The 26,061-nt window shown below is 54.7% G+C and overlaps 1 protein-coding gene across 1 annotated transcript in view; it reads left to right on the top strand.

Moving 5' to 3' along the window:
- Nucleotides 1-25,702, top strand: part of LOC140190208 (protein FAM50A-like) — a 73,556-nt gene extending 47,854 nt beyond the window's left edge. The window contains 8 exon segments of the mRNA XM_072246749.1: nucleotides 6,209-6,275; nucleotides 11,520-11,581; nucleotides 12,056-12,132; nucleotides 13,492-13,546; nucleotides 14,350-14,398; nucleotides 21,889-21,959; nucleotides 24,354-24,464; nucleotides 24,765-25,702. Of these exon segments, the coding sequence (XP_072102850.1) occupies nucleotides 6,209-6,275; nucleotides 11,520-11,581; nucleotides 12,056-12,132; nucleotides 13,492-13,546; nucleotides 14,350-14,398; nucleotides 21,889-21,959; nucleotides 24,354-24,464; nucleotides 24,765-24,773 (501 nt within the window). The 3' untranslated portion in view covers nucleotides 24,774-25,702.
- The last annotated feature ends 359 nt before the right edge of the window (nucleotides 25,703-26,061 follow it).

Raw genomic sequence — 26,061 nt, 5'->3', positions numbered from 1 at the left:
TGTGGGTGTGACGGGTGAGTGTGAGTGCGACGGGTGAGTGGGTGTGTGGGACGGGTGAGTGAGTGTGGGTGGGACGGGTGAGTGTGAGTGGGACGGGTGAGTGAGTGTGGGTGGGACGGGTGACTGAGTGTGGGTGCGACGGGTGAGTGTGTGTGGGTGGGACGGGTGAGTGTGGGTGTGACGGGTGAGTGTGTGTGGGTGGGACGGGTGAGTGAGTGTGGGCGGGACGGGTGAGTATGTGTGGGTGGGACGGTTGAGTGTGAGTGGGACGGGTGAGTGTGTGTGGGTGGGACGGGTGAGTGAGTGTGGGTGGGACGGGTGAGTGTGTGTGGGTGGGACGGGTGAGTGAGTGTGGGTGGGACGGGTGAGTGTGTATGGGTGGGACGGGTGAGTGAGTGGTGGTGCGACGGGTGAGTGTGTGTGAGTGGGACGGGTGAGTGTGCGTTGGTGGGACGGGTGAGTGAGTGTGTGTGTGACGGGTGAGTGTGTGTGGGTGCGACGGGTGAGTGAGTGTGGGTGGGACGGGTGAGTGTGTGTGGGTTGGACGGGTGAGTGAGTGTGGGTGGGACGGGTGAGTGTGTGGGTGCGACGGGTGAGTGAGTGTGGGTGCGACGGGTGAATGTGTGTGGGTGGGACGGGTGAGTGTGTGTGTGTGTGTGCGACGGGTGAGTGTGTGTGCGTGTGACGGGTGAGTGAGTGTGGGTGGGACGGGTGAGTGTGACTGGGACAGGTGAGTGAGTGTGGGTGGGACAGGTGAGTGAGTGTCTGGGTGGGACGGGTGAGTGAGTGTGGGTGGGATGGGTGAGTGAGTGTGGGTGCGACGGGTGAGTGAGTGTGGGTGTGACGGGTGAGTGTGACTGGGACGGGTGAGTGAGTGTGGGTGGGACGGGCGAGTGTGACTGGGATGGGTGAGTGAGTGTGGGTGTGACGGGTGAGTGAGTGTGGGTGTGACGGGTGAGTGTGAGTGCGACGTGTGAGTGTGTGGGTGTGTGGGACGGGTGAGTGAGTTTGAGTGGGACGGGTGAGTGAGTGTGCGTCTGTGGGACGGGTGAGTGTGTGTGAGTGGGATGGGTGAGTGTGTGTGGGTGGGACGGGTGAGTGAGTGTGGGTGCGACGGGTGAGTGTGTGTGGGTGGGACAGGTGAGTGAGTGTTAGTGGGACGGGTGAATGTGTGGGTGTGTGGGACGGGTGGGTGTGTGGGACAGGTGAGTGTGTGGGTGGGACGGGTGAGTGAGTGTGTGGGGTGGGACGGGTGAGTGAGTGTTGGTGGGACGGGTGAATGTGTGGGTGTGTGGGACGGGTGAGTGAGTGTGGGTGTGACGGGTGAGTGAGTGTGGGTGTGACGGGTGAGTGTGAGTGCGACGTGTGAGTGTGTGGGTGTGTGGGACGGGTGAGTGAGTTTGAGTGGGACGGGTGAGTGAGTGTGCGTGTGTGGAACGGGTGAGTGTGTGTGTGTGGGACGGGTGAGTGAGTGTGGGTGGGACGGGTGAGTGTGAGTGGGACGGGTGAGTGAGTGTGGATGGGACGGGTGAGTGAGTGTGGGTGCGACGGGTGAATGTGTGTGGGTGGGACGGGTGAGTGTGGGTGTGACGGGTGAGTGTGTGTGGGTGGGACGGGTGAGTGAGTGTGGGTGGGACAGGTGAGTGTGTGGGTGTGTAGGACGGGTGAGTGTGTGGGTGTGTGGGACAGGTGAGTGAGTGTGAGTTGGACGGGTGAGTGAGTGTGTGTGGGACGGGTGAGTGAGTGTGGGTGGGACGGGTGAGTGAGTGTGTGTGGGACGGGTGAGTGAGTGTGGGTGTGACGGGTGAGTGTGACTGGGATGGGTGAGTGAGTGTGGGTGGGACGGGTGAGTGAGTGTGGGTGCGACGGGTGAGTGAGTGTGGGTGGGACGGGTGAGTGTGTGTGGGTGGGACGGCTGAGTGTGTGTGGGTGCGACAGGTGAGTGTGTGTGTGATGGGTGAGTGAGTGTGGGTGGGACGGGTGAGTGTGTGTGTGTGTGATGGGTGAGTGTGTGAGTGGGACGGGTGAGTGTGTGTGGGGTGCGACGGGTGAGTGTGGGTGCGACGGGTGAGTGTGTGTAGTGGGACGGGTGAGTGAGTGTGGGTGGGATGGGTGAGTGAGTGTGGGTGGGGCAGGTGAGTGTGTGGGTGCGACGGGTCAGTGTGTGTGCGTGTGTGGGACGGATGAGTGTGTGTGAGTGGGACGGGTGAGTGAGTGTGTGTCTGTGGGACGGGTGAGTGTGTGTGAGTGGGATGGGTGAGTGTGTGTGGGTGGGACGGGTGAGTGAGTGTGGGTGCGACGGGTGAGTGTGTGTGGGTGGGACAGGTGAGTGAGTGTGAGTGGGACGGGTGAATGTGTGGGTGTGTGGGACGGGTGGGTGTGTGGGTGGGACGGGTGAGTGAGTGTGTGGGGTGGGACGGGTGAGTGAGTGTTGGTGGGACGGGTGAATGTGTGGGTGTGTGGGACGGGTGAGTGAGTGTGGGTGTGACGGGTGAATGAGTGTGGGTGTTACAGGTGAGTGTGAGTGCGACGGGTGAGTGTGTGGGTGTGTGGGACGGGTGAGTGAGTGTGCGTGGGACGGGTGAGTGAGTGTGTGGGTGGGACGGGTGAGTGAGTGTGGGTGCGAGGGGTGAGTGAGTGTGGGTGCGATGGGTGGGTGTGTAGTGGGACGGGTGAGTGAGTGTGGGTGGGATGGGTGAGTGAGTGTGGGTGGGGCAGGTGAGTGTGTGGGTGCGACGGGTCAGTGTGTGTGCGTGTGTGGGACGGGTGAGTGTGTGTGGGTGGGACGGGTGAGTGTGTGTGGGTGGGACGGGTGAGTGTGTGTGGGGTGGGACGGGTGAGTGAGTGTGGGTGCGACGGGTGACTGTGTGTGGGTGTGACGGGTGAGTGAGTGTGGGTGGGACGGGTGAGTGAGTGTTGGTGGGACGGGTGAGTGTGTGTGGGTGCGACGTGTGAGTGTGTGTGGGTGCGACGTGTGAGTGTGTGTGGGTGCGACGGGTGAGTGTGTGTGGGTGCGACTGGTGAGTGTGTGTGGGTGGGACAGGTGAGTGAGTGTGGGTGGGACGGGTGAGTGTGTGGATGTGTGGGACGAGTGAGTGTGCGTGTGTGGGACGGGTGAGTATGTGTGGGTGCGACGGGTGAGTGTGTGGGTGTGTGGGACGGGTGAGTGTGTGGGTGTGTGGGACGGGGGAGTGAGTGTGGGTGCGACGGTGAGTGTGTGTGGGTGGGACGGGTGAGTGTGTGTAGTGGGACGGGTGAGTGTGTGTGGGTGGGACGGGTGAGTGAGTGTGGGTGGGACGGGTGAGTGTGTGGATGTGTGGGACGAGTGAGTGTGCGTGTGTGGGACGGGTGAGTATGTGTGGGTGCGACGGGTGAGTGTGTGGGTGTGTGGGACGGGTGAGTGTGTGGGTGTGTGGGACGGGGGAGTGAGTGTGGGTGCGACGGTGAGTGTGTGTAGTGGGACTGGTGAGTGAGTGGGTGGGTGGGACAGGTGAGTGTGTGTGGGTGGGAGGGGTGAGTGTGTGGGATGGGTGAGTGAGTGTTGGTGGGACGGGTGAGTGTGTGTGGGTGGGACGAGTGAGTGAGTGTGGGTGCGACGGGTGAGTGAGTGGGTGGGACGAGTGAGTGAGTGTGGGTGCGACGGGTGAGTGAGTGTGTGTGGGACGGGTGAGTGAGTGTGGGTGTGACGGGTGAGTGAGTGTGGGTGGGGTGGGTGAGTGAGTGTGGGTGGGACGGGTGAGTGAGTGTGGGTGCGACGGTGAGTGTGTGTAGTGGGACGGGTGAGTGAGTGTTGGTGGGACGGGTGAGTGTGTGTGGGTGCGACGGGTGAGTGTGTGGGTGTGTGGGACGGGTGAGTGTGTGTTGGTGGGACGGGTGAGTGTGTGTGGGTGCGACGTGTGAGTGTGTGTGGGTGCGACGGGTGAGTGTGTGTGGGTGCGACTGGTGAGTGTGTGTGGGTGGGATGGGTGAGTGAGTGTTGGTGGGACGGGTGAGTGTGTGTGGGTGCGACGGGTCAGTGTGTGTGCGTGTGTGGGACGGGTGAGTGTGTGTGGGGTGGGACGGGTGAGTGAGTGTGGGTGGGACAGGTGAGTGTGTGTGGGGTGGGACGGGTGAGTGAGTGTGGGTGCGACGGGTGACTGTGTGTGGGTGGGACGGGTGAGTGAGTGGGTGGGACGAGTGAGTGAGTGTGGGTGCGACGGTGAGTGTGTGTGGGTGGGACTGGTGAGTGAGTGTGGGTGGGACGGGTGAGTGAGTGTTGGTGGGACGGGTGAGTATGTGTGGGTGCGACGGGTGAGTGTGTGGGTGTGTGGGACGGGTGAGTGTGTGGGTGTGTGGGACGGGGGAGTGAGTGTGGGTGCGACGGTGAGTGTGTGTAGTGGGATGGGTGAGTGAGTGTTGGTGGGACGGGTGAGTGTGTGTGGGTGGGACGGGTGAGTGAGTGTTGGTGGGACAGGTGAGTGTGTGTGGGGTGGGACGGGTGAGTGAGTGTGGGTGCGACGGGTGAGTGTGTGGGTGTGTGGGACGGGTGAGTGTGTGGGTGTGTGGGACTGGTGAGTGAGTGTTGGTGGGACGGGTGAGTGTGTGTAGTGGGACGGGTGAGTGAGTGTGGGTGGGACAGGTGAGTGTGTGTGGGGTGCGACGGGTGAGTGTGGGTGCGACGGTGAGTGTGTGTAGTGGGACTGGTGAGTGAGTGTGGGTGGGACGGGTGAGTGTGGGTGCGACGGTGAGTGAGTGGGTGGGACGAGTGAGTGTGGGTGGGACGGGTGAGTGTGTGTAGTGGGACTGGTGAGTGAGTGTGGGTGGGACGGGTGAGTGTGGGTGGGACGGGTGAGTGAGTGTGGGTGGGACGGGTGAGTGTGGGTGGGACGGGTGAGTGAGTGTTGGTGGGACGGGTGAGTGTGTGGGTGGGACGGGTGAGTGAGTGTGGGTGGGATGGGTGAGTGAGTGTGGGTGGGGCAGGTGAGTGTGTGGGTGCGACGGGTCAGTGTGTGTGCGTGTGTGGGACGGGTGAGTGTGTGTGGGGTGGGACGGGTGAGTGAGTGTGGGTGGGACAGGTGAGTGTGTGTGGGGTGGGACGGGTGAGTGAGTGTGGGTGCGACGGGTGACTGTGTGTGGGTGGGACGGGTGAGTGTGTGTGGGTGGGAGGGGTGAGTGTGTGGGACGGGTGACTGTGTGTGGGTGCGACGATGAGTGTGGGTGGGACAGGTGAGTGTGTGTGGGGTGGGACGGGTGAGTGAGTGTGGGTGCGACGGGTGACTGTGTGTGGGTGGGACGGGTGAGTGAGTGTGGGTGGGACGGGTGAGTGTGTGTGGGTGGGAGGGGTGAGTGTGTGGGACGGGTGACTGTGTGTGGGTGGGACGGGTGAGTGAGTGTGGGTGGGACGGGTGAGTGTGTGTGGGTGGGAGGGGTGAGTGTGTGGGACGGGTGAGTGGGTGTGTGGGACGGGTGAGTGAGTGTGGGTGGGACGGGTGAGTGTGTGGGTGTGTTGGACGAGTGTGGTCTGTACGATAGTCATAGATCACCACAGTGCAGAAGTAGGCCCTTTGGCCTATCTAACCTGTGCTGAACCGTTATTCTATTTGTCCCTTCGAACCGCACCTGGATCGTCGCCCTGCATACTGTTCCCATTCATGTACCTGTTCTAACTTCTCTTAAATGCTAAAATTGGGCCCACATCCATCACTTCTGCTGGCAGCTCATTCCACACTCTCACCATCCTGTGAGTGAAGAAGTTTCCCCTCGTGTTCCCTTTAAACATTTCACCTTTTACTTCTAGTGTAGTCCCATCCCAAACTCAGTAGAGAAAGCCTGCTTGATGTATCCTGTCTATACCCCTCACAGTTTTGTATACCTCCATCAAGTCTCCCCTCAGTCTTCTATGTTTTAGGGAATAACGTTCTGTCTTAATCAACCTTTCCCTATAGCTCAAGTCCTGGCAACATCCTTGTAAATTTTCTCTGTACTTTTTCAGTCCTCTGGGTAGGTGACCACTACTGCATACAATACTCCCAAGTTATGCCTCACCAACGTCTTATGCAACTTCAGCATAGCAGGGGCGAGGTGATGGGTGGGTTAAACAGCGTGTGGTTGGGCAAGGTGATGGGAGTGTGGGGAGAACGACATCCCGTTTAGTGGCTGCTGGTCAGCAGGGCCTGTATGGGCCAAAGGGTCTCTTACCACAGCTTCACTTGTGGCCCCGTTTCTGCAGGAGGAAGAGAACCGACTGCGGGAGGAATTGCGACAGGAGTGGGCCAACAAACAAGAGAAGATCAAAGGTACGGCTGCCCCTCCCCTCTCATCTGCTGGTATCTCCCCTCTGCTGGCTCCGAGTCCCCGATATCTCCTGACCACTGGCACCTCCCATCCACCGTTCTGAATCCTCACCGCCTCCTGTCTCCCGGTTCCGAATCCCCAACATCCCCCGTCCACTGGCACCTCCCAAACACCATTCTGAACCTTCACCACCTCCTGTCCGCTGGTTCCTACAAACAATTTTGGGCACCTCCCAACCGCTGGTTCAAATCCTTGGCGCCTTCTGTTGGCCAGCTCTGAATCTCCAGTGTTAGGTGGTCCTCCCTCTAAGCAGGTCAACGTCTCTCTACCACCCCTACATCACCACCGGCGTGCGGAGTTCAGGGTCAGGTTAGAGTCTGCGAATCTCTGCAAGTCTGGTGGGGGTGGTAGTTGAAGGCCCAGTTTTGCGTGACCGCGTTCGAATCGCAGGGCGCTGGTGACTGAAGAGTACGTCCTTTCCTGGGGTTAGAGATTGTACGTGTGTGGTTGGGAAGGAGAAAGGGGGCTTGTTTTGATGTTGCTGTGCTGCTTATCGGGCCCTGCTTTGTTGTTCTACACGTATTGTGGGCATGCTACGTAGGCACTGGAACGAGGAGAGACACTTGTGGGCTGCCCACCAGCTCACCCTCAGGTGTGTTAACACAAACAATGCATTTCATTCTATGTCTCGCTTACACCTGATAAACAGACTTGAATGTCGAACATCGAGCCTCGGGTGAGGGCAAAGGAGAGCTTCCTCACTTCAAAGTGATTCATTTGTCCTCAGCACCCGGGACGAGTCAGCGTTCTCTCCCAGATCTCTCATCACTCAGCACTTAACAGCCAGCTTTGATCCACTTGCCTTGCAGTTTTATTGTTGTGTGTCTGACCAGACCATTTCCCATCGGGAACACTCAGAGAGGACAACAGGAAGTATCTATTTTGGGTCCTTAATGCAACTAGTCAACACCACCAGATTAGATGTGTTATAGACCTTCCTTAATGCCATCCGGTCAAACTCTCCCAGGGCATCAACAGCCCAGAGTAAAGCTCCCTCAGCACTCACCCAGTAAGGTTCCCATGGGACGAGTCAGACACGGAGTGAAATTTCTCCCACACTGTCCCATCACACTCTCCTGGGGTCAGACACAGGGTGAAGTTCCCTCCACACCATCCCATCACACACTCCTGGGGTCAGACACAGAGTGAAACTCCCTCCACACTGTCCCATCACACACTCCCGGGGTCAGACACAGAGTGAATCTCCCTCCACACCATCCCATCACATACTCCCGGGGTCAGACACAGAGTGAAACTCCCTCCTCACCGTCCCATCACACACTCCCGGGGTCAGACGCAGAGTGAAACTTCCTCCACACCGTCCCATCACATACTCCTGCAGTCAGACACAGAATGAAACTCCCTCCACACCGTCCCATCACACACTCCTGGGATCAGACACAGAGTGAAGCTCCCTCCACATCGTCCCATCACACACTCCCAGGGTCAGACACAGAGTGAAATTCCCTCCACTCCATCCCATCACACTCTCCCAGAAAAGATCCAAGATTCAAGCTTACTTATCACATGTACATTGAAACATGCAGTGAAATGTATTGTTTGTGTTGACATCGCACACACCCACGTGTGTCGCCACACTTTCTGGCACCAACACAGCAAGCCCAAAATGCTCAGCAGAGCCACTCAAGCAACAAATGAACATCAGCAAAACAAGCGCCATTCCTCCCTCCATCCCACCCCCACACACACAGGCCTCCAAACCCAGGTCAGGTCTCCAGTGGACACGGACTCGGGCTTTGACCTCCCCAGTGGACTCGCAGAGATTCGCAGACTCGGCTCCCGTCAAAGGACCTCGACTTCCGGACTTCCAATCTGATCCTCAGCGTTGATCCCAGGACCCGGTGATAACCTAACACCAGGCTTTGAACTCCAGACTCGTCGATTGCCTGAACACTAGGCCTTGAGATCTGGTCTTGTGAACCTAGGGCGTCACCGGAACTCGTTCCTCCTGCCCACACGGAATTCTGATTCCAGAACCTGCTGACTGTCACTGGTGTTCAAATGCAGAGCAGAGATTTAAACAGCTGACAGAGAGGAGGTGGAAAAGCTCGAGGCGAAGAACCTCTTCCTCCATATCAGTAAGACAAAGGAGATAGTTATCGTCTTCACTCACACCCCTCTTTACAGCACTGGAAACTGAGCAGTTTCAAACTCCTGACACAACCTCTCATGGTCCCAGAACATACTCTACACAATCAGGAAAGCTCACCCTGCCTCTACTTTCCGAGGAAGCTGAAGAGAGCTGGACTTTGCACATCCATGCTCACGTCATTCTACTGACGTGCAGTAGGGAGCATCCTAACGTGCTGCGTCACTGCATGGTTTGGAAACTGCACTGCAATGGACAGAAAGGCTCTACAACGGGTAGTCAAAACTGTCCAATGCATCAGCGGCACCAGCCTACACGTATACTGTTCGTCCCGCTTCCATCAGGGAAGAGGCTGCGTAACAGCCACGCCAGAACCACCAGACTCAAAACAGTTCCTTTCCCTAAGCAGTACGGCCGATCAACACCTCCACCCAGTAACCCACCCCTCCACGCTCCCAACCACCACTACTTTGTCATTTCTTGTCAGTCACCTTATGTACAGACACTCCTGTGCCTAGCATCACTTTATGGACATACAGTCAATCTATTTCAGCTATCTTATGTCAGAATCAGAATCAGGTTTATTATCACCGGCATGTGTTGTGAAATTTGTTAACTTAGCAATGACAGTTCAATACAATACATAATATAGAAGAAAAAAGGTAAAAGTAAATAAATTACAGGCTATGTATATTGAATATATTAAAAACTGTGCAAAAACAAATAATATATGTAACCCCCCCCCCGGCCACCCTCAGGGTCGCTTGGCTCGCTGTCGTCTAGGGAAACAGCCTCAGCCCCGCCAAACTGGATAATTAGTTTGTGTGGATGCTGTGTGATGTACCCCACCCCGCCCAAATAACAGACAATACACCAGATGCAATTAAATGATTTACAGTTTATAGATATTACGTGAACTATATAATTAAGAGAGAATAAAATATAAAAGGAAAATAAAAGGCGCCACACTTATCAAAGTTCAATCTCTTCGTGCACAAACAGTTGGAGCTCAAGAACCTTCTTCTTCACCCTGCGACCACCTCGACCGGCCGCCTGGGACCAACAACGGTGGTCGACCAGACGCTCCACACGAGTCCATCTCCGTCTCCTCACCGAACGTCCCGCTCGGGGTCCGACCCCATTAGCGGGCTCACAGCACCTCATCCATCCTCTGTCTCGCTCTCCCGCCTTCTGCCCCAAAACCCCGCGCATACAGTACCTTCAAATACACCAAAACCATAACAACTATCCCAATTGGTTAATAGCACTCTCTTATCAGACTGTAAAGCAAAACAAGCTGCTAACGCAAACTTTCTCAGTGTTTAACACAACAAAGCCACATTCCCCAGATTAACATAACAAAGACGCCATTTTAATTAGCCTCCGCAGTAATATAAAAGTCGAAACCCCCTACATATATATTAAAAAAAAGTGAGGTGGTGTTCATGGGTTCAATGTCCATTTTGAAATTAGATGGCAGAGGGGAAGAAGCTGTTCCTGAATCGCTGAGTGTGAGCCTTCAGGCTTCTGTACCTCCGACCTGATGGTAACAGTGAGAAAAGGGCATGCCCTGGGGGCTGGAGGTCCTTAATAATGGACGCTGCCTTTCTGAGACACTGCTCCTTGAAGATGTCCTAGGTACTTTGTAGGCTAGTGTCCAAGATGGAGCCAACTAAATTTATGACCCACTGCAGCTTATTTCAGTCCTGTGCAGTAGAACCTCCCCCTCACCATACCAGACAGTGATGCAGCCTGTCAGAATGCTCTCCACAGTTTACCTATAGAAGCTTTCTGAGTGTTTTTGTTGACAAATCTCTTCAAACTACTAATGAAGTATAGTTGCTGTCTTGCCTTCTTCATAACTGCATTGATATGTTGGGACCAGGTTAGATCCTTAGAGATCTTGAAACTGCTCACTCGCTCCAATTCTGATCCCTCTATAAAGATTGGTATGTGTTCCTTTGTCTTACCCTTCCTGAACTCCACAATCAGCTCTTTCGTCTTACTGACCTTGAGTGCAAGGTTGTTACTGTGACACCACTCCCCTAGTCAGTATATATCGCTCCTGTACACCCTCTCGTCTCTGTCTAAGATTTTACCAACAATGGTTGTATAGTCAGCAAATTTATAGATGGTATTTGAGCTATGTGTGGCACGTGGCCAAGTGGTTAGGGCGTTGGGCTCACGATCTGAAGGTTGTGGGTTCGAATCTCGGCCAAGGCACACTGCTCCAGTCCACCCAGCTGAAAATGGATACCGGCAAATGCTGGGGGTTAACCTCACAATGGACTGGTGTCCTATCCGGGGAGGAGTCTCGTACTCTCAGTCGCTTCACGCCACAGAAACCAGCATAAGCACTGGCTTGATGGGCCACAAGGCTCGGGACAGACTGTAACTTTAAGTTACAGTCATAGCTAGACAGTCATAGTTATACAGAGAGTAGAGCAGTGGGCTAAGCACACACTCCTGAGGTGCACCAGTGTTGATTGATGTAGAATACCAATCCACACAGATTGTGGTCTTCCAGTTAGGAGTCAAGGATCCAATTGCAGAGGGAGGCACAGAGGCCCAGGTTCTGTAACTTCTCAATCAGGATTGTGGGAATGATGGTGATAAATGCTGAGCTATAGTCAATGAACTCTGTATTTATTGTTTTCTTTTTAATTATTATTGTGTTCTTCATCCTATTGTGATTTTTTTTTGTGCTGCATCAGATCCGGAGTAACAGTTATTTCATTCTCCTTTACACCTGTGTACTGGAAATGACATTAAACAATCTTGAATCTTGATAATGAATCTCGACGCGGGTACACGTTTACTGGGCAGACATGGAGGTACACATGGAATAGACACAGAGAGACACATGAGGTGGGCACGGGGCAATGGAGCAACACGCGGGACGGGCGATGGCGACATGCGGGGCAGACACAGAGACACATGAGGCGGGCATGGGGCAATATGTGAGGCAGGTGTGGGGCAACGTGCAGGATGGGTCTGTGGTGACCAGGCACACAGGGCAGCTGTCACTGGAGCAGGCCTGTTAGTTACTGTGAACTAATGTACAGCTTTCTTTCAGGGGAGGAGATTGAAATCACTTTCAGCTATTGGGATGGCTCAGGACATCGGCGCACAGTGAAGGTAAGGACACCCTCCCTCTGGGGGCTGCTGTGTCCTGGGTGGTCCGAGTTCTTCAGGAGTTGATGGAGCCGCACTCACCCAGGGAAGTGGGGAGGGTCCCCTCGCACTGTAGATTGGGGGGGAGGGGGTAGAGGTAATGTGGCGGGTTTGGAGTGTGTGGAATAACTCCACCAAGGAAGTGGGGAGGGTCCTGTCACACTTCTGACCTGTACGTTGGGGGGGGGGTAATGTGGTGGATGTGAAGTGTATGGACTAACTCTAACTCCATCCAGGGAGTGGGGACAGTCCCATTGCACTCCTGACCAGTAGATCGGGGGGGAGAGGTAACGTGGTGGATGTGGAGTGTATGGACTAACCACCCAGGGAATTGGGGAGGTCCCATCACATTCCTGACCTGGATTGATGTCGGTGGGGTGGAGGGATAGGTTTAATCCCTCCCCATCCTTTCCTGATCTTTTCTTTTTCTCCCTGCAGATGAAGAAAGGGAACACAATCCAACAATTTCTACAGAAGGGCCTGGAGATCTTGCGGAAAGACTTCAGTGAACTCCGGTACGGCTCCAAGGATTTTGTCTGCTGGAACTCACTGTCAAAGCTGCACACATATAGCGCCAGGTTCATTCCCAGTGAGGTGCTGTAAACTCACTATATTGCACTTTGTCCATTCCCGCACTGGCAGCACCGTGCACAGTTCCCGCCTCTGTAACCCTGGGTCAGCAGACCCACACCGGGAGCACCGTGCACAGTTCCCATCTCTGTATCTTCTGGGTCAGACCCACACTGGGAGCACCGTGCAGTTTCCATCTCTATACTCCTGGGTCAGACCCACACCGGGAGCACCGTGCATAGTTTCCATCTCTGTACCCCTGGGTCAGACCCACACCAGGAGCACTGTGCACAGTTCCCTTCTCTGTACCCCTGGGTCAGACCCACACCAGGAGCACTGTGCACAGTTCCCTTCTCTGTACCCCTGGGTCAGACCCACACCAGGAGCACCGTGCACAGTTCCCTTCTCTGTACCCCTGGGTCAGACCCACACCTGGAGCACCGTGCACAGTTCCCTTCTCTGTACTCCTGGATCAGACCCACACCGGAAGCACCGTGCACAGTTCCTGTCTCTAAACCTTGGGTCAGACTCACACTGGGAGCGCCATGAACGGTTCCCTTCTCTGTAACCCTGGGTCAGACCCACACCAGGAGCACCGTGCACGGTTCCCGTCTCCCTATCCCTATGTCAGACCCACACCTGGAGCACCATGCATGGTTCCTGTCTCTGTAATCCTGGGTCAGACCCTCACCGGGAGCACCGTGCACAGTTCCCATCTCTGTATCTTCTGGGTCAGACCCACACCGGGAGCACCGTGCACAGTTCCCATCTCTGTATCTTCTGGGTCAGACCCACACCAGGAGCACCGTGCACAGTTCCCATCTCTGTATCTTCTGGGTCAGACCCACACCAGGAGCACCGTGCACAGTTCCCTTCTCTGTACCCCTGGGTCAGACCCACAGTGAGAAGAGGGTGCACAGTTCCTGTTTCTGTATCGATGAGTTTGATCGGACACTGTGCACAATTACAATCTCCATGTTCTGAGGTGAAATATTGAGGCATCGTGAAGGTGTAGGGGCTGGTTTTGGGCTGAGCTGGTTGTTGGTAACCGTTCACTCTGGCGAGCCCTTTCCCCCTGAGGTTGTGCAGGGTAATGTTGGAATGGGGGTGCCCAGTCTCCTGGGAACAGGCCTATGCTCTAGCTGGAAATGCAGAGGGCAGGGGAGGGGTTTGGGTGTTAGCAGGGATCGACTTAAGGGGAAGAGGACTGGGAGAGCGTGATGTGGGTGGGGTGGGGATCCAACAGGCAAGAGCCCACTTAAATCTGCTAAAGCACTGAACTGCTGCCATGTGTCTTCCCACAGGTCGGCTGGGGTTGAACAACTCATGTACATCAAGGAGGACTTGATCATCCCCCATGTGAGTGTCACTAACTACTGCAGACGGGTCCAGTTCAGACAGTGACAGCCAACCCCCCCCCCCCCCCCCCCCCCCCCGCCACCGCGCTGAGGCGAGCACCTCCTCAGCCAAAGGTTCCTGTCCCTCAGGCCAGGGAGTTGCTGGTCTCCGGACTAGGGCAGGGCTGACTGCACCAACCTTGCCCAACAGAAACATGTGGCCACTCATACCGTCACACCTGCGCTGGCTCAGTCACAGCCATTTAACCCCCACTTTCATGTACCTCCCCACGGCCTGCTCCATGTCTCACCCCAACTCCCGGTACATACTCATATGAGATATCCCTCACTTCCTGCACCCTTTAATACCCACCCAGTCTATCCCCGTGTGCACCGGGGCACAGTGACTTACCGTGCCTGTGGCAGACAGTTCCAGGTGGAGATCACCGGCACTCCCGTCTCCATGGCACCGATGCGATGCTCAGCTTGTCTCCCGAAGCTGAATGGGCTTGGAGAGGTGCCAATTTGTAACCTTCCGCCCGCCGGGGTGTGATCTGCTCTGGTATGATGTGTTGTGTTTACACCATGCTTTAAAATTCAGCGTTACCCCTTTCCATCTGTTGCTTGCGACATGGTGTGAGTGTACATCCCGTTCCTCGGGGTAGAGGAAGCACTGCTTGCTTTGTGTGCTCGTGTGTGTGTGTGTGTGTTGGGGGTGGAGGGAGCTCTCTCTGCAGAAAGGGTGGTGGGGAATGGCGTGCAGCCTCCCCACACCTCCCTCCATCCGTGTAAAGCCCAGCTGATGTCTCCTCCTTTGCCCTACAGCACCACACGTTCTATGACTTCATTGTGACGAAGGCGAGAGGCAAGAGCGGTAAGTGACCCTACCTGAATAGCTTCCACTCACCCTTGACCCCCCGACCGTTAACCTTGATCCATGAGCTTCAAACTTGTCCACCGTGCCCGCCAATTCGTACCGATGACCCTGCCCCTGACCTATGACCCCACTATGGTGGGTTAGTGTCTACGTACTACTTGCCGGTGTCCAGTGTTTGAGGAAAGCCTTTGGAGAAAGGAAACCATTGAATGCTTCACAGCATTAATCTAAGGGGCCAGCTATACAGGTATTTGGACAGGTGGACCGATTAGGGACAGTTACCCTGGCTTTGTGTATGGTAGGTCGTGTCTAACCACTCTTACAGAGCTTTCTGAGGAGGTACCAGGAAGGTGGATGAAGGCAAAGCAGTGGATGCGATCAAGGTGGACTTTAGCAAGGCCTTTGACAATGTCCCGCTTGGACGCTTGGTCAAGAAGATTCAGTTGCTCAGCATTCAGGATGAGGTAGTAAACTGGATTGGACACTGACTTTGCAGAAGCCAGAGAGTGGTCATAAATGTTAGATTAGATTAGATTATGAGAACACTCAGTCCTCTTTTATTGTCATTTAGTAATGCATGCATTAAGAAATGATAGTGTTCCTCCAGAATGTTATCACAGAAACACAAGACAAACCAAGACTGAAAAAACTGACAAAAACCACATAATTATAACATATAGTTACAACAGTGCAAATCAATACCGTAATTTGATAAAGAACAGACCATGGGCACGGTTTAAAAAAAAGTCTCAAAGTCTCTCGAAAGTCCCATCATCTCGCGCAGACAGTAGAAGGGAGAGAAACTCTCTTCCTGCCATGAACCTCCAGCGCCGCAAACTTGCCGATGCAGCACCCTGGAAGCACCCGACCACAGCCGACTCTTGAGTCCGTCCGAAAACTTCGAGCCTTCGACCAGCCCTCCGACACCGAGCACCGAGCACTTCGACCCCGGCCCCGGCAGCAAGCAATAGGCAAGGCCGAGGATTTGGGGCCTTCCCCTCCGGAGATTCTCGATCGCACAGTAGCAGCGAAGCAGACATTTCAGAAATTTCTCCAGATGTTCCTCCATGCTTCTCATGTCTGTCTCCTTCAAATCAGGATTGTGCACGGTACCTACTTACAAATATCGATATCATTTCGGAGCGGCCTTGCACGCTGCGTCACGCTGCCATCTTCTCCTCCCCTCCCTGTTGCTTCTCCATCTGGAGGCCATACGACATAGGAGCCGAATTAGGCCGTTTGGCCCATTGATTCTGCTTTACTGTTCCATCATGGCTGATTTATTATCCCTCTCAGCCCCGTTGTCCCTCTTTGATGCCCTCATTAATCAAGAACCTATCAAATTCTGCTTTAAATACACTCAATGACTTGGCCTCCACAGCCACCTTGTGGCAATGAATTCCACAGATTCACCACCCTCTGGCTAAAGAAATTCCTCCTCATCTCTGTTCTAAATGGATGTCCCTCTGTAGGAAACATTCACTCCTGTGGCCTGTAACCACTGGTGTGCTGTAGTGATCGGGGGTAATTCTGTTGTTTACCATTCGTATTAAAGACCTGGATGGTAATGTGGTAAACTGGATCAGCAAATTTGCAGACGACTCACCAAGACTGAGGGTGTAGTGGACAGGACAGTGAGGAAGAATTTAATGGAGCTTGCAGCAGGATCTGGACCAACTGGAAAAATAGTAGGTGGAATTTTATGCAGACAAGTGTGAAGTGTTCTACTTTGGGAGGGCCAAGCAGGGTAGGTCATATACGGTGAGTGGCAGGGCACTGAGGAGTGTGATAGAACAAAAGGATCTGGGAACCATCATCATCATCATCATCATGTGCTGTGTTCCATGGTTGTTCTTAGAAGAATTTGTCTACAGAAGTGGTTTGCCATTGCCTTCTTCTGGGCAGTGTCTTTACAAGACGGGTGAGCCTAGCCATTATCAATACTTGCCAGAAATTGTCTGCCTGGCGGCAGTGGTCGCATAACCAGGACTTGTGATCTGCACCATCTGCTCATACGACCATCCACCACCTGCCCCCATGGCTTCATGTGACCCTGATCGGGGACCTAAGCAGGTGCTACACCTTGCCCCAGGGTGATCTGCAGGCCAGCGGAGGAAAGGAGTGCCTTACACCTCCTTTGGTAGAGACATATCTCCACCTCTCCACTTCTCCACCCAGATCTGGGAATACAGATCCATAATTCCTTGAAAGTGGAACAGGTAGATAGGGTCGTAAAGAAAGCTTTTGACATCTTGATTTTCATAGATCAAAGTATTGAGTACAGGAGATGGGATGTTATGTTGAAGTTGTATAAGATGTTGGTGAGTCCTAATTTGGAGTATTATGTGCAGTTTTGGTCACCTACCTGCAGGAAAGATATCAATAAAGTTGAAAGAGTGCAGAGAAAATTTCAAGGATGTTGCTGGTACTTGAGGACCTGAGTCATAAGGGAGGTTGAATGGGTTGGGACGTTATTCCTTAGAACATAGAAGACTAAGGGGAGATTTAATATACAACATTATGAGGGGTAGAGATAGGGTAAATGCAATCAGGCTTTTTCCACTGGGGTTGGGTAAGACTGCAACTAGAGGTCATAGGTTAAGGGTGAAAGGTGAAATGTCTAAGGGGAATATGAGAAGGAACTTCTCTGGTGGGAGTGTGGAACGAGCTGCCAGCAAAAGTGGTAAATTGCAACACTTAAGAGAAATTTGGATAGGTTACATGGATGGGAGAGGTGTGGAGAGCAGGTCGATGGGACTAGGCAAAAGACTGGGTTGGCATGGACTAGATAGCCGAAGGGCCTGTTTCTGTGTTGAAATACACTATGACTCTACGGAGGGAGAGCATTCCAGATAACACATCTATGCTGGTACTTCATCAAGTGCCATTGTACAATTAGGAACAAGTCTGCAGATGCCTCACATCTGATATCAAAAGCAGATGTAGGAAACTCTCAGCAGGTCAGGTAGCATCTTTGGAGAGAGACAGTGTCAGTGTTTCAGGCCTGTCACAATACTGGTAGCCAGAGTTGAGTTTATTGTCTTCGGCACGCAACCAGTGAAAGATGTATGCGTCACAGGCACATCAAATAATCAGCATCCACAAGAAAAATTTTATGACGTGAGTGATGACAAACCTGACTCTGAGTGGTGTGCCTCGGGGGTCTGTTCTGGGACCCCTACTGTTTGTGATTTTTATAAATGACCTGGATGAGGAAGTGGAGGGATGGGTTAGTAAGTTTGCTGATGACACAAAGGTTGGGGGTGTTGTGGATAGTGTGGGGGGCTGTCAGAGGTTACAGCGGGACATTGATAGGATTCAAAACTGGGGCTAAGAAGTGGCAGATGGAGTTCAACCCAGATAAGTGTGAGGTGGTTCATTTTGGTAGGTCAAATATGATGGCAGAGTACTGTATAGCGTTAATGGTAAGACTCTTGGCAGTGTGGAGGATCAGAGGGATCTTGGGGTCTGAGTCCATAGGACACTCAAAGCTGCTGCGCAGGTTGACTCTGTGGTTAAGAAGGCATACGGTGCATTGTCCTTCATCAATCGTGGGATTGAGTTTAAGAGCCGAGAGGTAATTTTGCAGCTATATAGAACCCTGGCCAGACCCCACTTGGAGTATTGTACTCAATTCTGATCACCTCACTACAGGAGAGACGTAGAAACCATAGAAAGGGTGCAGAGGAGATTTACAAGGATGTTGCCTGGATTGGGGAGCATGCCTTATAAGTGAACTCGGCCTTCTATCCTTGAAGCGATGGAGGATGAGAGGTGACCTGAAAGAGGTCTACAAGATAATGAGAGGCATTGATTGTGTGGATAGTCAGAGGCTTTTTGCCAGGGCTGAAATGGCTAGCACGAGAGGGCATATTTTTATGGTCCTTGGAACTAGGTACAGAGGAGATGTCAGGGGTAAGTTTTTTGCGCAGAGAGTGGTGAGTGCGTAGAATGGGCTGCCGGCGGCAGTGGTGGAGGCGGAAACGACAGGGGCTTTTAAGAGACTCCTGAATGGATACATGAAGCTGAGAAAAATAGAGGGCTATGGGTAAGCCTAGTTAGTTCTAAGGTAAGGACATGTTCGGCACAGCTTTGTGGGCCGAAGGGCCTGTATTGTGCTGTAGGTTTTCTATGTTTCCATGTTTCTATTGTAGACTGAGGGTGAGAAGGGGGCAGGAAGAGGGGAATCATGGTTAGGAAAAGGGAAGGAAGGGGAAGCGCTAGAGAGACGTCCTGTAATGATCAATAAACAGTTTGTTTGGAATCAAATGACTTTGCCTGGTATCTCAGGGCTGGAGGTGTCTGCACTTGCACCATACCTCACCCCCTGACTCTCCTCCTCTGCCACCTGTCCCACACCCCTCCTGCAGTGCTTCATGTTCGCCAATCCCAATGTCCTTTGTACCCGCCAGATGTGAAGACTTGTTCTCTGCTCCACGTTGACAAATACAGTATTGTGCAAAAGTCTTAGGCACCCTAGCTATATAGATGTGCTGAAAACTTTTGCACAGCACTGTACTCACCGTCCTCTGCAGAAAAACTTGCACCTCGGGTCCCCTCTTACCTGAACCTTCTGCTCACCCTGGAGAAAAAGACGTGCACATTCACACTGTCTCCCTCGTGGTCTCTTGAGACCACTCTTCAGTCCCCTGCACTCCAGACAATAAAGGCCCAGTCTCACTCTAGGACTCAACCCTTGAATCTCGCAAATTTCGTCTGCACTCAATCCAGCTCAATGGCATCTTTTCTGCAGCAGGCCGACCAAAACTGTACACTGTACTCCTAGTTGTTCCTCACCATTGTCAGTACAACTCCAGCACAATGCACCAACTTCTGTACTCCTGACTGATGAAGGCCTTTGTGCCAGGTGCCTCCTTCCCCACCTGCATCAGCTTCCCTGAGCAGCATGCCCATGGTAAACCCCCTTTCCCCCCTCACAGGGTCACACTCAGAGAGTGTGTGTGGTAAACTCCTTCCCTCATTCACAGGGTCACTCTCGGAGAGTGTGTGTGGTAAACCCTCTTCCCTCACTCACAGGGTCACTCTCGGAGATTGTGTGTGGTAAACCCCCTCCCTCACAGGGTCACTCTTGGGAGATTGTGTGTGGTAAAACCCCCTTTCCCCCCTCACAGGGTCACTCTCGGAGAGTGTGTGTGGTAAACCCTCTTCCCTCACTCACAGGGTCACTCTCGGAGATTGTGTGTGGTAAACCCCCTCCCTCACAGGGTCACTCTCGGAGAGTGTGTGTGGTGAACCCCCTTTCCCCCCTCACAGGGTCACTCTCAGAGAGTGTGTGTGGTAAACCCCCTCCCTCCCTCACAGGGTCACTCTCGGAGAGTGTGTGTGGTGAACCCCCTTTCCCCCCTCACAGGGTCACTCTCGGGAGAGTGTGTGTGGTAAACCCCCTTTCCCCCCTCACAGGGTCACTCTCAGAGAGTGTGTGTGGTAAACCCCCTCCCTCCCTCACAGGGTCACTCTCGGAGAGTGTGTGTGGTAAACCCCCTGCCTCCCTCACAGGGTCACTCTCAGAGAGTGTGTGTGGTAAACCCCCTGCCTCCCTCACAGGGTCACTCTCAGAGAGTGTGTGTGGTAAACCCCCTCCCTCACAGGGTCACTCTCAGAGAGTGTGTGTGGTAAACCCCCTGCCTCCCTCACAGGGTCACTCTCAGAGAGTGTGTGTGGTAAACCCCCTGCCTCCCTCACAGGGTCACTCTCAGAGAGTGTGTGTGGTAAACCCCCTCCCTCCCTCACAGGGTCACTCTCAGAGAGTGTGTGTGGTAAACCCCCTGCCTCCCTCACAGGGTCACTCTCAGAGAGTGTGTGTGGTAAACCCTCTTCTCTCCCTCACAGGGTCACTCTCAGAGAGTGTGTGTGGTAAACCCCCTCCCTCACAGGGTCACTCTCGGAGAGTGTGTGTGGTGAACCCCCTTTCCCCCCTCACAGGGTCACTCTCGGGAGAGTGTGTGTGGTAAACCCCCTTTCCCCCCTCACAGGGTCACTCTTAGAGAGTGTGTGTGGTAAACCCCCTCCCTCCCTCACAGGGTCACTCTCGGAGAGTGTGTGTGGTAAACCCCCTGCCTCCCTCACAGGGTCACTCTCAGAGAGTGTGTGTGGTAAACCCCCTGCCTCCCTCACAGGGTCACTCTCAGAGAGTGTGTGTGGTAAACCCCCTCCCTCCCTCACAGGGTCACTCTCAGAGAGTGTGTGTGGTAAACCCCCTGCCTCCCTCACAGGGTCACTCTCAGAGAGTGTGTGTGGTAAACCCTCTTCTCTCCCTCACAGGGTCACTCTCAGAGAGTGTGTGTGGTAAACCCCCTCCCTCACAGGGTCACTCTCGGAGAGTGTGTGTGGTAAACCCCCTCCCTCACAGGGTCACTCTCGGAGAGTGTGTGTGGTAAACCCCCTTCCCTCCCTCACAGGGTCACTCTCGGGAGAGTGTGTGTGGTAAACCCCTTTTCCCCCCTCACAGGGTCACTCTCGGAGAGTGTGTGTGGTAAACCCCCTTCCCTCCCTCACAGGGTCACTCTCGGAGAGTGTGTGTGGTAAACCCCCTCCCTCACAGGGTCACTCTCGGAGAGTGTGTGTGGTAAACCCCCTTCCCTCCCTCACAGGGTCACTCTCGGAGAGTGTGTGTGGTAAACCCCCTTCCCTCCCTCACAGGGTCACTCTCGGAGAGTGTGTGTGGTAAACCCCCTTCCCTCACAGGGTCACTCTCGGAGAGTGTGTGTGGTAAACCCCCTTCCCTCCCTCACAGGGTCACTCTCGGAGAGTGTGTGTGGTAAACCCCCTTCCCTCCCTCACAGGGTCACTCTCGGAGAGTGTGTGTGGTAAACCCTCTTCCCTCCCTCACAGGGTCACTCTCGGAGAGTGTGTCTGGTAAACCCCCTTTCCCCCCTCACAGGGTCACTCTCGGAGAGTGTGTGTGGTAAACCCCCTCCCTCACAGGGTCACTCTCAGAGAGTGTGTGTGGTAAACCCTCTTCCCTCCCTCACAGGGTCACTCTCGGAGAGTGTGTGTGGTGAACCCCCTTTCCCCCCTCACAGGGTCACTCTCGGAGAGTGTGTGTGGTAAACCCCTCTTCTCTCCCTGGCAGGGCCACTCTCGGAGAGTGTGTGTGGTAAACCCCCTTCCCTCCCTCACAGGGTCACTCTCGGAGAGTGTGTGTGGTAAACCCTCTTCCCTCCCTCACAGGGTCACTCTCGGAGAGTGTGTGTGATGAACCCCCTTTCCCCCCTCACAGGGTCACTCTCGGGAGAGTGTGTGTGGTAAACCCCCTTTCCCCCCTCACAGGGTCACTCTCGGAGAGTGTGTGTGGTAAACCCCCTTCCCTCCCTCACAGGGTCACTCTCGGAGAGTGTGTGTGGTAAACCCTCTTCCCTCCCTCACAGGGTCACTCTCGGAGAGTGTGTGTGGTAAACCTTCTTCCCTCCCTGGCAGGGTCACTCTCAGAGAGTGTTTGCGGTAAACCCCTCTTCTCTCCCTGGCAGGGCCACTCTTCAGCTTCGACGTCCATGAAGATGTCCGCCTGCTGAGCGATGCCACAGTGGAGAAGGACGAGGTAGGTCTCTCTGTAATACTGTGTTCCCTCTCGCCCCGCCACTCCAGGGCACTCTACCCCCATCCCCTCTCATCAAAGGCAGTGAAAGTATGAAGTATCTAACCCTTCCCTCCTACGTAGCCCTTCATAGGTCTATCTCCCTATGTCCCTCATGTACCTGCCTCTACCACCACCCCCGGCGGGGCATTCCACACTCCCAGCCCACCCTGTGACTTACCTTTGACTCATCCCCCTACACTTTCCTCCAATCACCACAAAATTATGTTCTCTGGTGTTGGCCATTTCCACCCTGGGGAAAAGTCTCTGACTATCCACCCAATCATCTTGTATGCCCTTCGAGTCACCTCTTGTCCTTCATTCCAAAGAGGAAAGACCACTCAGCCCACCCTGAACCACTCAGCCATAAGAGGTGCTCTCCAGTCTGGGCAGCATCCTGGTAAATCTCTGGATCCCTTCCACATCCTTCCTATAATTACAGTTCCAGTAGTCAGGGTACAATTCCCACCACTGTCGGAAAGGAGTTTTATGCTCTCCCCACATGTGGGTGCTCGAGTTTATCCTTGGACAGTGTTGGTGTTGACGCAACTGACATACTTCACTGTCTGTTTTGATATTTATGTGATAAATAAATCTAATCTTTATCCTGAGTTGTGGTTGGGACAAGCAGCACCCCCCCCACTCTGATTCCTGACCCACTGGTACCAGCCCATCATGGTTGAGTGCCGGCTCCCCGTCCCCTCTTCCAACACTCCTCCCCCTCCCTGTGTCTCCCAATTTCCACCCCCTGCACCCTAAGACCACAGCCCGCCCAGTCAGTGCGTCCTGCATTAGAGGAGATTCCCTGCAGTTCCAGAGACCCGGGTCTGATCCCAGTAACGCTCCACCCGCTCCTGTTCTGTAGTTGTGTCACGTTCCCACTGCTGGAACACTCACTTCCCTCCCTCACTGTCTCCAGCCCACTCGTGGGACATTCTAGTTCAATCCCCTGCTCCCCACTACCTTCGCCCGGTTTCCCTGGGAATTGGCGTCTTTGGGAAGGCTGCTTCAGTCTCTCCACTCTCCAAAAACAACCACGCCACGAGCAGCCGTACACACACAGCGAGTTCTTGGTCAGCCCATTTCATCCTCCCCATGTCCCCATCAACCCCTCCAGGTTCTACACCCGCAGGTGGGGGGGGGGAAACGAGTGATTCACAGCAGCTTACCCACTGACCCTGCGTGCTGTACCCTGGGGAGGGGTGATTCACGGACCTGCCCCCCGGGGAAGGGGCTGATTCACAGGCCTGCACCCTGGGGAGGGGTGATTCACAGTCCTCTACCCTGGGGGAGGGGGTAATGCATGGACCTGCCCCCCCCCCCCCAGGGGAGGGGGTGTTTCACAGGCCTGCACCCTGGGGAGGGGTGACTCACAGCAACGCTGACCCTGCACTCTGCTAGGATTGCAAGGAAACCAGAGCAGCCCATAATCACAGGGAGAGTGTGCTAATTCCACACGTACTCAAACACACAGACACACAGACACACACACACTCTCACACACATATACAGACACACACACACACACTCTCTCATACACACTCTGACATACACATTCACTCACACATACACACACACAAACACACACATACATACACACACACACTCTCACACACATACACAGACACAAACACACACTCTCACATTCACGTTCTCTCACACACACACACTCGCTCGTGCTCACATACTCACTCTCACTCACACACACACACACTCTCTCACATACACACTCTCACACACACAGATACACACACACACACACACAGACACTCTGTCTCACATCCACACTCACACACATACACAGACACACACACACTCTCTCTCACATACTCACACACTCTCACACACATTCACACACACATACACACACACTCTCTCTCACATACTCACACACTCTCACATACACATTCACACACACACACACACTCACTCACTCACTCACTCAGGTGAAAGTGGGCTCGAACCGAGGTCTCTGGAACCATACAACGGTGGCTCGGCCCGTTGCCCCATGGTCTGTTTTGCAGGGTTTATGTGTGATCGTACGGGAGGGTGGGGTTGTTCCGGGGCCAGTAGGAACTGGCCCTTTGGCATATTGCCATGTTGGAACGAGCTAACTACACTCTCATGATTAAAAGCCCAGCCACTCTGGTTGCCTAAACAATGTCCTTATCCCTGCATTCACCGCACACCCGTGTGTCTGTCTAACAGCCGGTAAACTCCCTCTGTCGTCCCTGGCTCCCCCACCACGCCTGGCAACACGTTCCAGGCACCCACCACCCTGTGGGTAAGAACTCGTCTCTCCCCCCCCCCCACCCCAGTGAGCACGTGCCCTAATGTGGACGATTCCCCCCCCCCCAGTCCCACGCCGGTAAGGTGGTGCTGCGCAGCTGGTATGAGAAGAACAAGCACATCTTTCCCGCAAGTCGCTGGGAGCCGTACGATCCTGAGAAAAAGTGGGACAAGTACACGGTGAGTATACGGACACAGACAGTGAGACGGGGGCGGGGAGGGGTGGAGAGGGAATGCCACTCTGTGGGAGGAGCCGTGAGGAGGGAGCACCGTGCTGTGGGAGGGGCGGTGAGGAGAGAGCACCAGTGGGGTGTGATGGAGAGAGGAGGGGAGCAGGAGGAATGATTGGGTTACCCCTGCTCCCTCAGCATGGTGTGGTGGTGAGTGTGGGCCGTGGATGGCAGCGTTCGGGGAGGGGGAGAGGCAATGTCAGGGAGGAGGCGAGTTCCTCAGTTCATGGTCCCCTTTTCTTTTTTCCAGATTCGGTAGAGATGGCACCTCAGGGAGCCAGCACCAGCTCAGGGGTCTGAACCCCTCACCTGGCTTCACCACCTTTCCCTCAACCCCAGTGTGTGTCCTGCGACGTCGTTCCCACATCTAACATTCCCAGTTCCAGGAATACCAGCTCTCCTCGAGGTTCAGACTCAGCCCCATCCGTTTTCTCTGACCCTCACTCCACCACCCCTTTCGTTCCTCCACGCCATCGCTTTGCGTGTTTGTATGCACATGGGGGCATGTCTGCACCCCTGGTGTGTGTGTGACAGTCAGCCTGTGCATCTGGGTAGTCACGTGTGTGTGTGTGTGTGTGTGTGTGTGTGTGTACCTGGGGGTGAGTGTGTGGGTGGGGCCGCTCTCCATCACTGGGCGGGCTGCAGTGTCCCTTAGTGTCCACCCCACCCCACCCCAACCCGCACGTCTCTCTTGCTGAGGGTGTCTGCGTGCTGCTCTGGCAGGGGCCCCACCCTCAGCGCACAACCCTTCCCCAGTGCCGGGGCAGGAGAGCTGCACACTGTGGGAAAGCTGCACTGTCAGGGGGCGATGAGGGAGCTCTGCGCTGTGGGAGGGGTAGTGACGGAGTTCCGCTTTGTGAGCCAGTAATGGTCCTTCGTGCTGTGGGAGGACCTGTAAGAGAGCTCCAGGCTGTGGGAGGGGAGGTGAGGGAACACAGTACTGTGGGAGGGGTAGTGAGGGAGCACAGTACTGTGGGAGGGGCGGTGAGGAAATTCAGTGCTGTGGGAAGGGCGGTGAGGGAATTCAGTGCTGTGGGAAGGCCAGTGAGGGAGCTCCGCTTTGTGGGTCAGTAATGGTCCTTCGTGCTGTGGGAGGGCCGGTAAGGGAGCTCCACACTGTGGGAGGGGCGGTGAGGGAGCTCCAGGCTGTGGGAGGCGGTGAGGGAGCTCCACACTGTGGGAGGGGCGGTGAGGAAGCTCCAGGCTGTGGGAGGGTGGGGAGGGGGCTCCACACTGTGGGAGGGGCTGTGAGGAGGGAACTCTGCATTGTGAGAGGTGTGGGGAAGGAGTTGCGTGCTATGGGAGGGGCAGTGAGGAAGGAGGGAGCGCCGCTCTGTGGAGGGGCGGGGGGTGGGTCTTCCTCTGTGAGAACAGGTTGCCGGAGGGAACACCCCACAGGCCTGCCTTTGTCTCGGCTGCTGGAGGGTGGGGGCAGGGAGCTCGCTGCTGTATGTAGCTTTGGTGAATAAAATAAATGCCAGATTTGTTGTTCAGTGGGTCAAGTCTTTGTGTGTGTGAGTGTGTGTGTGTGTGTGTCTGTGTGTGTG

Source organism: Mobula birostris, chromosome 29 (genome assembly GCF_030028105.1).
Source record: "Mobula birostris isolate sMobBir1 chromosome 29, sMobBir1.hap1, whole genome shotgun sequence".
NCBI lineage: Eukaryota > Metazoa > Chordata > Chondrichthyes > Myliobatiformes > Myliobatidae > Mobula > Mobula birostris.
This window is presented reverse-complemented; position numbering and strand designations above follow the sequence as displayed.